Source organism: Filicampus tigris, chromosome 21 (assembly GCF_054856515.1).
Source record: "Filicampus tigris isolate MCC_2025a chromosome 21, RoL_Ftig_1.0, whole genome shotgun sequence".
NCBI classification, from domain to species: Eukaryota; Metazoa; Chordata; class Actinopteri; order Syngnathiformes; family Syngnathidae; genus Filicampus; species Filicampus tigris.
Window position 1 is genome coordinate 10674126 of NC_141237.1, and position 12499 is coordinate 10686624.

At 42.7% G+C, this 12499-nt stretch overlaps 1 protein-coding gene across 6 annotated transcripts; it reads right to left on the reverse strand.

Moving 5' to 3' along the window:
- Positions 1 to 1302: 1302 nt before the first annotated feature.
- On the reverse strand, positions 1303 to 11373 carry tfap2a (transcription factor AP-2 alpha). 6 transcript variants are annotated; one of them, XM_086021336.1, is made up of 8 exons: positions 11249 to 11299; positions 9440 to 9466; positions 8722 to 9141; positions 7909 to 7960; positions 6447 to 6669; positions 5342 to 5460; positions 3931 to 4072; positions 1303 to 2894 (listed from the first exon to the last, which is right to left on the reverse strand). In XM_086021336.1, the coding sequence occupies exons 1-8, from the start codon at positions 11297 to 11299 to the stop codon at positions 2609 to 2611; spliced, it is 1320 nt and encodes a 439-aa protein (XP_085877462.1). In that variant the 3' UTR covers positions 1303 to 2608. The 6 variants fall into 6 exon arrangements, with proteins under 6 accessions (XP_085877462.1, XP_085877459.1, XP_085877461.1 ...); XM_086021333.1 differs by lacking the exon at positions 9440 to 9466 and adding an exon at positions 10240 to 10344; XM_086021335.1 differs by lacking the exon at positions 11249 to 11299 and adding an exon at positions 10240 to 10639.
- Positions 11374 to 12499: the final 1126 nt, after the last annotated feature.

Consider the following 12499-nt stretch of genomic DNA (forward strand, 5'->3'; position numbering starts at 1 on the left):
TATTGTTATTTTTCGTAAATGTGGTTTGGTTTCTCTGAGCGAGGCAAGAACGCCTTCCTTTTATTTCTCAACTTTTGTTTATTGTGGTTACTTTGAAAAACTACCCCCTCCAACTGTTTAAGTATAATCAAATGACATCCAAATCCTCATTTGAAGGCTAGCACGTGACCCGTATGAATAATGTACGCACGTGCACGAGACACAAGATGTGAAATTTCTTTAACGCTCCAAATCCATTACACACTCACACAAACGTTGCCATCCTCTTCATTTGTCATGAACAGTGCAACTATGTAGTGTGTGTGGGGGGGGGGGCATCGTTACAGATACTATTTCTAATGCGTTTGTCTCACCCTGTAAATGTTCAATTCAACTAGGCCCCTGATACATTTATGAAACAATATTACCCGTTTAATACGATTTTTTTTTTTTTTTTTTTTTTTGCTGTTGTTGTTCGTTATAAAGTGACTGTTTACCAAAAACAGGAGCAGCCGGCTAGTCTCTCTCTTCTCCCCTTTTATGAGCGAGAGAGCGAGCGAGCTCTATTGTGCCCGAGGACAGGATCCCACACACACAAAGTGAGGAGTGGAGCCAACAAAAATACAAGTCCATGACTGACAACAATGCTTCACCTGCTCCAATGCAGCACGTCGCACCCATGCCAAGGATACAGTATGCATTAATAAAGTGTGTGTGTGTGGGGGGGGGGGGTGTTGGGGCTGGTAATTCATTCGCGCCTGCAAAAATAAAATTGAAAAAAAAAAGGCCAGGAGAGGAGATTCAAGTTGCAATATTTTAGAGAACACCCCGGTGATATATGCACCATCCAAAGTGAATGATAAGGATGAGCGATATTACGCAATGGCTTTGCATGCATCTCTGCACACCCAATCCAGCCTAAAGGCCACACGCAGCAGCAGCAACACACACAAAAAAAAAAAACACGACGGCAGTGATTACACTGAGAGGCAAACAACATCACAAATATTTGATGCATGTCTTCCAACAGACCAGCAGTGCTGCTGCACATACACCCCAGAGGATTCCCCCCCCCCCCCCTCTCTCTTTTGCACACTTCAAACACCACTTTATGCTCATTGCTGGCCTGCATACCAATCTGAAGGTTTGATCATTATTATTATTATTATACTTGAGGGGAAACTATGAGTTCAGTATTGCAAAGGCGATACCGTCAAGGGAGACGTAAACTCAATTACTGTTGCCGTTCACAATGCGAGAAAATGGCAAAAAAAAAAAAATACATTATAAAACAAGCAGTGAATAAAAATAAAAGTACAGATGAAGCGTATCAAATATTTATTTTTTTCTGGGCAACAAAGGAATATAATACATTGACAGGCATTGGGAACTATTGCCAGCACGTGTCTATACAATAACAGCTAAAATCGCCTCCAATTTTTGGACATTATCGGACAGAACAAGATATTAGGTATACCCCAATAGCGTGTTTGGAAGTTTTTTTTTGTAAGAAAAACAAAAAAAATCCATTTATTGCTTTATGGCGCTTCAAGGAGAGAACAGGAGGTGATTTCTGATTGGCACGACACTTAAAATCTTGTATAAAAAATAGAAACACAAAAAAAGCAACACGTTCTCCTCAGGGTGTGAAATGAGCAAATAAACGGAATAAGGATGATATATAGAGAGAGAAGTGGAAGTTTATTTCTATTCAATTTGTTCACTTGCTTCAATGTCGCCTCAACATGCTACAAGAGGGCTGAATTGAAATATCCCAGAGAAATAAAATTTTTAAAAAAGACCCCAAACTTCTGTTTTTTCCTAAGAACCATTAAATCACATGAAGAACTAACCGAATATTAAAACCCACTAAAACAGGAGGCACCAGATAAATAAAAAAAAAAAAGTTTCAACAGACGCACCATATTTACAATTCCCATTAAATTACACATAAATAAATATATACATACATGAACACTGATTCCCTTATATAACCGTGAATCGTGTTGAAATTCAAAAAAAAAAAAAAAAAAAGTTCAAGTTGGTCGCTTGGAGTGAGAAGGAGAAGAGAGTTTGAAGTGATGACATGGAGCTCTGTTAAATTTCTCCAAGTTATTATTCACAATACTGATAGAAGATTTCGTCCATCTTTGGGCTTCTTCTTTTTATTTTATTTTTTTTTTTTTTGTCTCACAAAATTCAAATGGGTCGCTGGGTTTCAGTCCATTGCTTGCAGCTCTTTCGGGAAAAGAAAGACGAAGAAGAAGGTGGTGCATGGGAGAACATCAGACGTCTTCTTTTGTGAGAAAACACACCTCTTCCACACCCCGGAGCTGTTCTTTTCTTTCTTTTTTTTTTTTATAACAACAATAATAAGAAGACAGCTGCTGGAAGATTCTTGTGTCGTTTTCCCAGCGAATCCAAAAAATGGCCGTCATTAAACAAAAGAAAAGCAAGTGGCACGACTTTATCAATAGTATTTATAATATTTATATTGGATGGGTGGGAGAGCCCAGACAAAAAGAGGTGGGGGCGGCAAAAAGAAAAAAAAAAAGGGCCCCCGGGGGTTTGGCCCCTTAATGGAGAAGGGGGGGTGGCGTTGTGTGTGTGTGTGAGGGGGGGGGGGGTATCACTTTCTGTGCTTCTCGTCTTTGTCGCCTTTAGTGCCGTTATCTGAGTGACTGTTGGGGTTGTTGTTGAGGTACATTTTGTCCATGGCTTTGATGGCTTCGGTCAGATAGTTCTGGAGGGCCGTGACGGCCGCGCACAAAGCCGGTGTGCCGAACCCGTGCGAGATGAGACTGAAGTGGGTCAAGCAGCTCTGGATTCCCGGTTCGAGGATGGGCTGCGGCCGCGAGTTCCCCAGCGGAGAGCGGTCCTGGGACAACAGGTCCGTGAACTCCTTGCACACTTGCCTGTGGAGACACGACCACAAATGGCCTGTTAGCATGCTAATTCGTGGCTGTTACGTTTCGGTGTTTTTTTTTTTTTTTTTTCTCGAAGGGGCGGGCCACGTGACCTGTCAGTCAGGTGACATGCACCTGCTCCATTTTTTTTCCAAGTTCTTTTTTTTTAATCTCGTTGTCAGTTTTTCTTTCTCTCTTTGTGGTACAAAAATGCCTGTATGCAAATACAGTTAATGGTGTCACGTTATTTTCTTTCAAAGCAAGATCACATGAGCTAGCAATCAAGCATGCGTCATCATTTTTTTGTTTTAATTTTGATTTATTTTCTGCTCCTTTTAGACTAAAAAAAACACTTCAAAATAATAAACACAATTGCCATGTTGGCTCATGTCAAATTTGGGTTTATTTTATTTCAATACCCTCAAACTGAATATAACGTCACCTATCCATCCGCGCGTGCGTGCGTGTGTGTGTGAACGTGTGTGTGCGTGTGCGTGTGTGTATGTATGTTAAACTGTAATATTTAGTGTATTTTTTTGTCGACAAGAATAAAAAATAAGTCAGTATGCAAATACATCTCATTGAGTCTTAGATAAATGTAAATCAATTAAATGAAATGTATTTGTTGTTGGTTTTTATTGTTAGAAAAAATAATTCAAAGCTAAAACCACGACGCATGCATGCTCCATTTGAAATGTTTTTTATAACGGCCTATTCCGATCCAAATACAAGTGAAATGTCACGTGACTTTTCTATTGATTAATTTCACTAATGTCATGACTCTTTGCACTCTAAAATCATATTGTTTTTTTTCTCAAATTAAATATCAGGTGAAACGCACCCGCTCACTTTTTTTTTTCATGTACTAATTTGTAGCTCTAATCACAATGCTGCTTATTTTGAGGAATTAAATACGGTACTGTATACATTTTAGCACTGGTCAAAATGTGTCCTGAAAAAATGAAAAGGTTTTGCATAATGTGTGTAGCTGTTTCCTGCAGATCATGTCAAGCCGCGAGCTCATTAAAACAGAGAGTGCACTTACTTTGTAGCCAGTAGCATGTTTTTTCTTTGGACTTGTTCGTTTGGGTCGGAGTGCTGACGGTTTACATATTCAGCTACTGCCTTGGCGGGGAACTCGGTCTCACACACGTAACCAAAATCCCTGGCAAGATGCACCGCTTCGCCTGACAGGAGAGATGCAAGGGGAGGAGGAAAAAAACATGAGCTTGGATGCATTTGTTTTTTATTAAATAGGGTGACATCAAAACCCACAGCACACTAATGTAATCGAATTCAAATCCACAGTTGTCGCACCCATATGAGCAGCATCACTTATTATGATCAAAACACAATCCCGGCCGAATAAACGAAATGAAAACACACAATGAACAACTACTATCGTCTTTCCTGTAGGTGCGGCGAGAAAACCTGACTGTGGAGGTGAACAATAAATGGCTTGAAATATAGACAGTGTCGTGTTAGGCACCGTGTCATCGATTAGCAATGAAAGTCCAGACCCCATTGGCATACAGGTGAGCAAATTTCACTCACATCTCACGTTCCCTTCACATATTTAACCTGTTTTAATTCGATGTAACTTTTAGTAGCCCCCAAGTCATCCTGCAGCACTTCCTGCCCCAAATATTTAACTCCAAAAACAAGCATGCGCCAATTAGCATCAAAGCTGTAGTCAAGTCTAGCCTTGTACACTTGTTTCCAGTTTTTTTTTTTTAAGCTATAAACAATAGCAGTATTTTACTGAGCCTGGCCATATTACAGGATTATTTTCTCCCAAATTCTCGTTTACAATCCTAACAAAACAATGACTGTTGCATTCGTTTCTGCAACAATGATTAACAAGGACCAATGGAGCATCACCTTTTACAAATTCGCAGTATACACCGCTGAATAATGAGGTCTGCAAAGCACCATGCAGTTTGCTCAATAAACATATTCCCAAATAGGCTTCGCAGATACGCGGGGAATATTTGAACATGCGACGTATGCAACACAACTGCACACAAAAGTGTCATTCAAACGAGACGTTATTAATGTTTGGCGTAATAAATCAATTGACTTTTCGTCCACGTGGTGAAACGGCTCAGCGGCACCCAATAAACAAGCAGCACCCAATAATTAACACGACACACGGAGTCACCCCCTCCGCGCGTAAAAGTAGGCCAGCCTTCGACCTATACGTGGGGCTGTTGCAAGGGCCACAGAAAAGCCACTAGAATCACCAGCACTGTTCACGCACACACACACACGCACGCACACACCCTTCATGCTTTATTACTTGCAAGGCAAAGTCGCTCCACATTACACGCATGAGCGCATATGCTGATTTCCAACACAGACCGAGGAAAAAAGGGGGAAAGCTACAGAGGGGGGAAAAAAAAAAGCCAGCTCCTGGTATCGCGTTATAAAACGTGATTTGCTGCAGCTCGACTCACCTTCTACTAGTGACGTCAACAAGGTGACGTTGGCTGCTTTGCGTCTGCCCGCAGGTAGATTCAAGCCGATTTTATCCAGCTTCTCCCTCAAGGATCTCCCTCCATTCTTAGACTTGGCCCTGCAACAACAAAATAAAGAAGACGATCAGCGTGGTGGAATTTGGTGAGTGGGCTAATCTGTGGACAGACCCACATGTGTGCACACTCATAATTGGCAATATGGAAAGACAGTACTCAATATAAATCATACGGTTTTTTTTAAGTAAAGCTTCAGGGACCAAAATGGGTACCACTTCAATTTTCATTGAGTCTCTTAAAATATAAAATACATGTTTGCAATGTATTACATGTATATTAAAAAGTTGGGTAAAAAAAATAACCCAATTACGGTTTTAAAAAAAAAAAAAGACTTTATGTTTTGGTTAGTTTTGTACAAAACAATCCAAAGAAAACAAAAAGTTGGGTCAAACTGACCTAAGTGGTGTCCAATCTATTTTTGGCTTGATTTTCTTTTACCCAACAGTTTTGAATTCACAATTATCGCATTCATTTCAGGTCTGTTTTATATTGTCAATTATGGAATGTGTGTCATGGCACTACAAGTTTGGGTAACGGGGATGTGAACCACGTTTCTAATCTAGTCTTCAAATTTAGTCAATTTGCAAAACCTGCCATTAATAAACCCGAAAAATGAGCCCTGGTGTCTCACTAGCAGACAAATACTGTGCAAAAATGAATAAATAAAGCCCTAGTTAATAGGCAGCTCTATTACAGGCTGCAGCACTTCAGTAGACAGTTCACCAGAGACCAATGTTTTCATGTGTAATGCCTTCAGTGGGCCTATAGAGCTGGGCTTGAAACAGCCTCCATTAATTTGAGAGAAGGGGAGAGAGAGGGTGAAGTTAATATGGAATTTAACACACACCCCTCCTGCTTTAAATGCGGCAGCTAGGTGTCATGCTTGGTCGATTTTAATTATTCTTGGTACAGGGGAGAGAGAGAGGGAGAAAGAGAGAGAGGGAGAGAGAGAGAGAGAGAGAGATGGCCAATGTATGTTAAAAAAAAGAGGGAGCTTTTTTTTTTTCTTTTTTTTTTTATGTCTCACCTCCTAAGCACGCCGCCCAGCAGTGAAGCGTTGAGGCACTCGGGCGGCGAGAGGCGTCTCTGCACCTCGGCCACCGTCACCTTGTACTTGGACGTGGAGCTGAGCAGGGACAGGCGACCCGGAACGGAGCAGAACACCTCGTTGGGGTTGACCACCCCTCCGAAGAGGCCGTCCTTGTTGATGGGGATGCCCGAGACGTTGTTCTTGGATAAAGACACTGGACCTAGAAGGGCCGAGGGAGGGGGGGGGGGGGGTGGGGGAGTTGAAGCTAGTTTAGTGGGAGGTGTGGTGGTGGGGGGGGGGGGTCGTGCTCAGTGAATTTCATGCAATCTAAAGCCTTAACTAAATGAGATGGGAGGTTATAGCAGCACATGTGTATACTCTCAGCAGCCAGTCTTGCTTTGCACGCCGAAAGCAAACATTTCAAAATTCTATGAACGTCCAATTCCATGGCACATGACGCAAACACGGCAGTTTTAATATATTTTGCTGATGTGGTGTTATTTCGAGCCTCGAATATAGAACTAAATACAATAAATATTTTGGTGGTGGGTGCTCCTCCGACGCTGACTGGCCTTCACGCTGCGTCGGTGCGCAGTAACCGGAGACAAAGAGGGCCTGCATGTGCGCGCTTTTGGATGGATCACTTGTGACATTAATGGCTCAGGGGAGCCTAATAGAGACAATGGGAGTCAAACGAACTCTTGAGATTACACATTTAAGAGGCCAATTATCATGTTGCAGATAGAGAGCATGGAATAAAAACAATAGCGATAATAACGCAATGCAAAAAAAAAAAAAATGAATGGGGAATCTGAAAACGCGGCTGGTGAGCTCCAATTTGTCCTGACAATAAAAGACCCCCTTGCTATATCGCGCGCACACAAGAACCAGCATAATCCAACTAAATTGGCTTGAAACTAGATTTGAAAACGCTTGTGATTATACCAAAGCGCGTTTTCATGCCCCTCTTTTTCCCCTTTCCAAGCGACACGCTCTCATCTTCCACGCAGCAGGCCCACGGTATATGCCTGCGCTCCATCCACCGTCACCGACTTCCATTTGGAGCATTTGGAGCGTGCAGCGTGATTGCCGCTATATTGGGCTTCCACCAACCAGCCAATCCGCTGGCCATTAATACAGCGGCGGGCCCCACAAAGCCCACCAGCCCCACTCAATTCATGTGCGCGCATGATGTGAAACGCTGACAGTAAATTCCATCAGCGAGAAAGACGAAGAGGAGGAGGAGGGGGGGGGGGGGGGAGAAGGTGCAGCCCAGTTTGATGCACTTGGAAAGCATGTAATGAAAAATAGGCTAGCGCATATTAGGATCAGTCAGGCATTACGGCATTGCGTTCTCTCGAGCAGAATGGTGTGTGTGTGCGAGCGTGTGTGTGTGTGTGTGTGTGTGAGTGTAAACTTGCAGAAACACGCATGATCTATCTCGGAGGAAATTGCTTACCTTTTTTAATTACAGTCTGGTCGGGAATGTGAATTCCTTGATCCTCAACAGGCTGTGACAGAAATGCACAAAAAGAGCACATTTAGGCACAAGGCGTAAAAAAAAAAAAAAAAAATCAGCCACGCAAACGCGATTACCCGAACACGGATCATACCGCCGTTTATTGTCATTGCACACCTTGCAGTGTTTTAATAAAAACGCGTATTCTGTCTTTTAAGGAGTGTAATAGTGCAGACAATGTCAGACTTAAATAACGAAGCTGTGTCGCCCCATAATCCTGACCTAATTCCGCCCTCTCATCACACACGCGCACACACTCTGAAGGCAACTTCAAATCTAGATTGAATAATAATTACGACAGTAGCCTATTAAAGGCCTATGAACTAATTAGAAGATTTTCGCTGTTTGTTTCCGATTAAAGAGCCCTCTAAGTGAGAATTAGGGTTACGGACGTCGTTGCATTTGTGTCTTTTTTGTTATTTAAAAAAAAAAAAAAAAAAAGATTCGTGCATTTTAAGAAGAACGAAATGACAAAACATACATGTTTAATTATAATCTTCATATTTAACGGGGATTTTGATGCGCATTATTATTTGTAAAATAAAAATCTTAATATATATTAACTCCAGCATTAGCAAAACAAAAGAACACTAATGATGATAATGATCAGAAAATGATACAGCACATCAATTAAACGCCCGCATTAATTGTTTAATAAGGTGTGTTGCTTAACAAAAAAATAAAAAATAATAATAAATGGCGCCATTTCTTGTGCGCAATTATGACATCAATTTGGCACGAAATGAAGCTTACCTGGACATCTTCTAAAGAGTGAGGTATTCCATGGATTTGGATAGAGTCCGACAGTCCCGTGTCAATGCCGTGGCCGGACGGTAGGAGCACCTCCCTGCGGTAGTCCCGACACAGCTGGTGGGGCAGACTGCGATGCTGGTGCAGCAGGCCGCTCTCCTGCCCTTGCCTCTGGCCGGGCCATCCCGGGTGCTGCGGTTGCGGCTGGGCGTGCAAGGAGTTGAGGGAGTAGGGGTCGTTGACGTGCGAGTAAGGGTCCTGAGACTGCGGGTAGATGGGCTGGTAGGGTGGGGGGAAGTACGGGGGCTGGAAGTCTGAGTTGGGCGTGTGGGAGAGCGGCGGCGCGCTCGTGTAGGGACTCTGGCCCACGCCGCCCAGCTGAGGTAGCCTCGCTGTCCCGTTGCTGGTGCCGTCGTGGCGATCCTGGTGTGGGAAACGCGCAAATTGAAGCCTAAATACATTTTGCAAACATTCATAAATCACCTTGGGCTTTGTCTGAAGCTTTACGCAAGGCCTGAGTGCACGACTGGAATCCTGGATTATTATTTCAACCAATTTTAAGCAGAAAACAAACATTTAAGTCGCTATTTATCTCAAAAAGATAAATATGTATTTGACACATTTTCGCAATCATGCATGCAAACGTTGCACACAAAATTCAATCATAAAATGAGCAAATGAAATTTGTCAAATTTGACAAGCCGAGGCTCCGGCAACTTACCATAGCGGAAAAACTGTGCACTAACATCTCGAGATGTTTTCAAAAATATAATACAGCTTCAAAAACGTGTCTTGGAGCTGAGAAGAAGAAAAAAATCCCCCCCCAGAAAAAAAGACTCCCTTGCAAAAGATCGCGATAGCCCCGCAGATCAGATATGTGCCCCAGCAAGAGAGCGATAATCCATTAGAAATAATAAATTAGATCCCCATTGCCCTTCATTTGGATCTAAGAAAAATAAAAAATAAAAGTAGTCAAGGTTGTTGGTGGATTTAAGGTCGAAACCCCCCCAAAAAGAAAAAAAAGTTTCTCTTCTCTTTTTCTTCCCTGCTATCACGGTGCTGCCGTCCGCTCGCTGGAGCTCATATTAGTCGCTTCTTCGTCTTCCTTCCCCGGTGGACTCCTAATAGAGCCCGGGCATGGCGCACCAGCAATGTCGGAACACTTCAATAATAACCCCCCAAAAAATGAAGGAGGGGTGGGGGGGAAGCCAGAAAGAATAGTCGGAAGTGGTGCGTGGAGCGGAGGACGCAAGTCAGGGGCACAAAGTCTGCGCTTAAATGACGTCCATTGAAAGGAGGAATCAGAATATCTAATCAGAGAGGGAGAGAGAGAGAGAGAGAGAGAGAGCGAGAGGGAAAGAGAGAGAGAGACAAAAAGAGGGACATTCACTCTCCTCTGACGAATCAGAACGAGAGGGTAGTGAAGCGAGGGGAGGGGGTTTAAAAGGGTCCCAGGCCAAAGCAAAAAAAAAAAAAAATGTGGAGGAGAAAGAAACAACGAAAGAAAGAAAGTGTGTGCACCTCTGAGGACGACGATACGGCAGCTCGGACCAGCTCATTTCTGTCTCCAGATCTTTTGTTTTTCACCTCAGACGCTACATCCTCCATGGAACTTCGATTAATCCACTGGGTTTACCCCCCACCCCCCGAAAAATATCTACAATAAAAAAAGTCTTCTGCATGCGATTCGCTCGCACGCCCGGCCCAACTTTTCCGACGGCTAAACTCACCTTTCCCGTCCAATCACGCATTTTTAAATGCCCAAATCTCGCATGTTTATGCGCGATATTTGTCATAAAGACCAACGTTTACAAATACAACAACTTCTTCTTATATATTTTTTAATTCGTTCCCCACGAAGCGCTGCCTGTCCTGTCAATGCTAGTGTGCTTTGAAAACACGTCCAACTGGCTTCTCCACTCCCAAACAAGTCCTGAAAATAAATGCCTAACTTTGGCTATGGCCACAACAACAGCAGCAGCCGCCACATTGTCTCTCACACACACTTTCACACACACGCGCACACCAGCAGCAGCAGCGTGCTCTGACAACTCCAATTGCTCACATTAAAACGCAACACCTGCTCAGCAAAAGTCAAAAAATGTATTTCAAGTCGGTGCACAATGTCATTTTATTATTATCAACTGTCATTTGAAATTTTAGAACTACAGTAATATAAAATGTACTTTAAATAAAAAATTAAACTGAGGTAATGATAGGTCAGTATTTTTAAAATGCAGTATAATTTAGAATATAGCAAATTGAAGTTAATATGGAACATCATGTATAATTGTTGTTACTGTATAATGGTAATTTACAAATGATATTAATATTAGTTTTTTAATAAAAAAAATATTATTATTATTATTATTATTACTGGTAGTAGTAGTGGTTGTTGTTGTTAATTAACACCCAGCCAATTGCTTTCACTTGTCAAAGGAATGCCACATTCAAATAACAAGACCACATCTTAAAAATCGAATCATCTTTAAATCCATATAAATCACTTCATCAAAGAGGAGCCCCTTACCTCGCAATCTTCATATTTAATGTTATCAGTTAATTTCCAGAGCATTTTCATGGGACGCCGAGGTGACTCTTGAGTCAAGGTGTCGCCCAGTTTTTGCACTCAGTCAACTGTGCTCCCCGCTCAGCTCCCAAACTACTTTTTAGTGAAGCTCGCGCGCGCTCGCCTGCTTTTTTTTTTTTTTTTCGCCTGTGCTCGTCTCGCGCTCTGAGGTCTCCCTCTAATGGTGAAAGTGGAGGGCTGGAGTTGCTCTGTAATAACGACTGGCACAGGGCCTCATTAGCATATCAACAGCCGTTTGATTCAACGCGCGCGCGCACACATAGCCGCGCGCGCGCATTGGCGTGTTGATGCAACACCAATGGACATTGCACAGGTATAAAAACAAAAAATGCACGTGATTGCAACTTTGTGTGTGTGTCTGTGTGCGCGTGTGTGTGTATGTGCATGGGGTTGAGATTGGGAAGGGGGGGGGGTTGCTAAAGTTGTCAAAGCAGCACGTCTATGCAAATAGCAGCCACCCCACTTTTGTCGTCAGCCTTTCTTTTTCAAACTGTTATTTTAATCCCATTGAGAGCGCAGACCTTGTGAGGCTATTCTTGCACTGTTATGGTAAAAAGGGGAGAAAAAAAAAAGGCTGAACCATTCCAGGCGGCTCTACAGGTCCATTGAGTACCTGTGAGGGTTATTTTTTTGGGGGGGTGTCAATAATTAACACAACAACATGGTGTGGTTTCATGTGAATGAGGCTAAACGCAGCCTGGCTCGGCCCTGTCGCCGGCCCCTGCGCCCTCACCTCATGTAGGCCGTAGGTGAGCAGACAGGTCGCCACTTTCTCGCTCTCTAAGGCGTTGGCCCCACTCGTTTCAAATCTGGATTAACATTTTTTTGGGTGGGGGACCCCCCCCTGTCCCCTCTCTTTTTTCCCCGTTGTTATTCATGAGACGGGAGCGACGAAACTGGCTGACAATGACAGCATGTGAGTGTCTCTTGGGACCTGAAACTTACACCATTAAAAGTATTAATTTGCCGACTAAAAACTAGTTGTAAATTCCGCAATGTTACAAATGTAGTTAAACAAATGTCATGTTATGTGCAAGCAGATTTAGATATTAAATAATATAGGTCTCGACAGTCAAAACAAACTTGTTAGCTATAAATAGTCAAACGCACGCTATTGGTAAAAAAAAAAATCATGTATGTAAAATAACTCATAGACAACATTTCACAGTCACAACCGTAAGGATCCATCTA

Excerpts from the sequence above, each read along its gene's own strand:
- tfap2a (XM_086021333.1), bottom strand. The coding sequence starts at position 11,299 with ATGAAAATGCTCTGGAAATTAACTGATAACATTAAATATGAAGATTGC. Across the intron at positions 7,961-8,721 it reads ACTCTTTAGAAGATGTCCAG|CCTGTTGAGGATCAAGGAAT; the intron begins GTAAGCTTCATT and ends TTTCTGTCACAG. Across the intron at positions 6,670-7,908 it reads CCAGACTGTAATTAAAAAAG|GTCCAGTGTCTTTATCCAAG; the intron begins GTAAGCAATTTC and ends CGGCCCTTCTAG.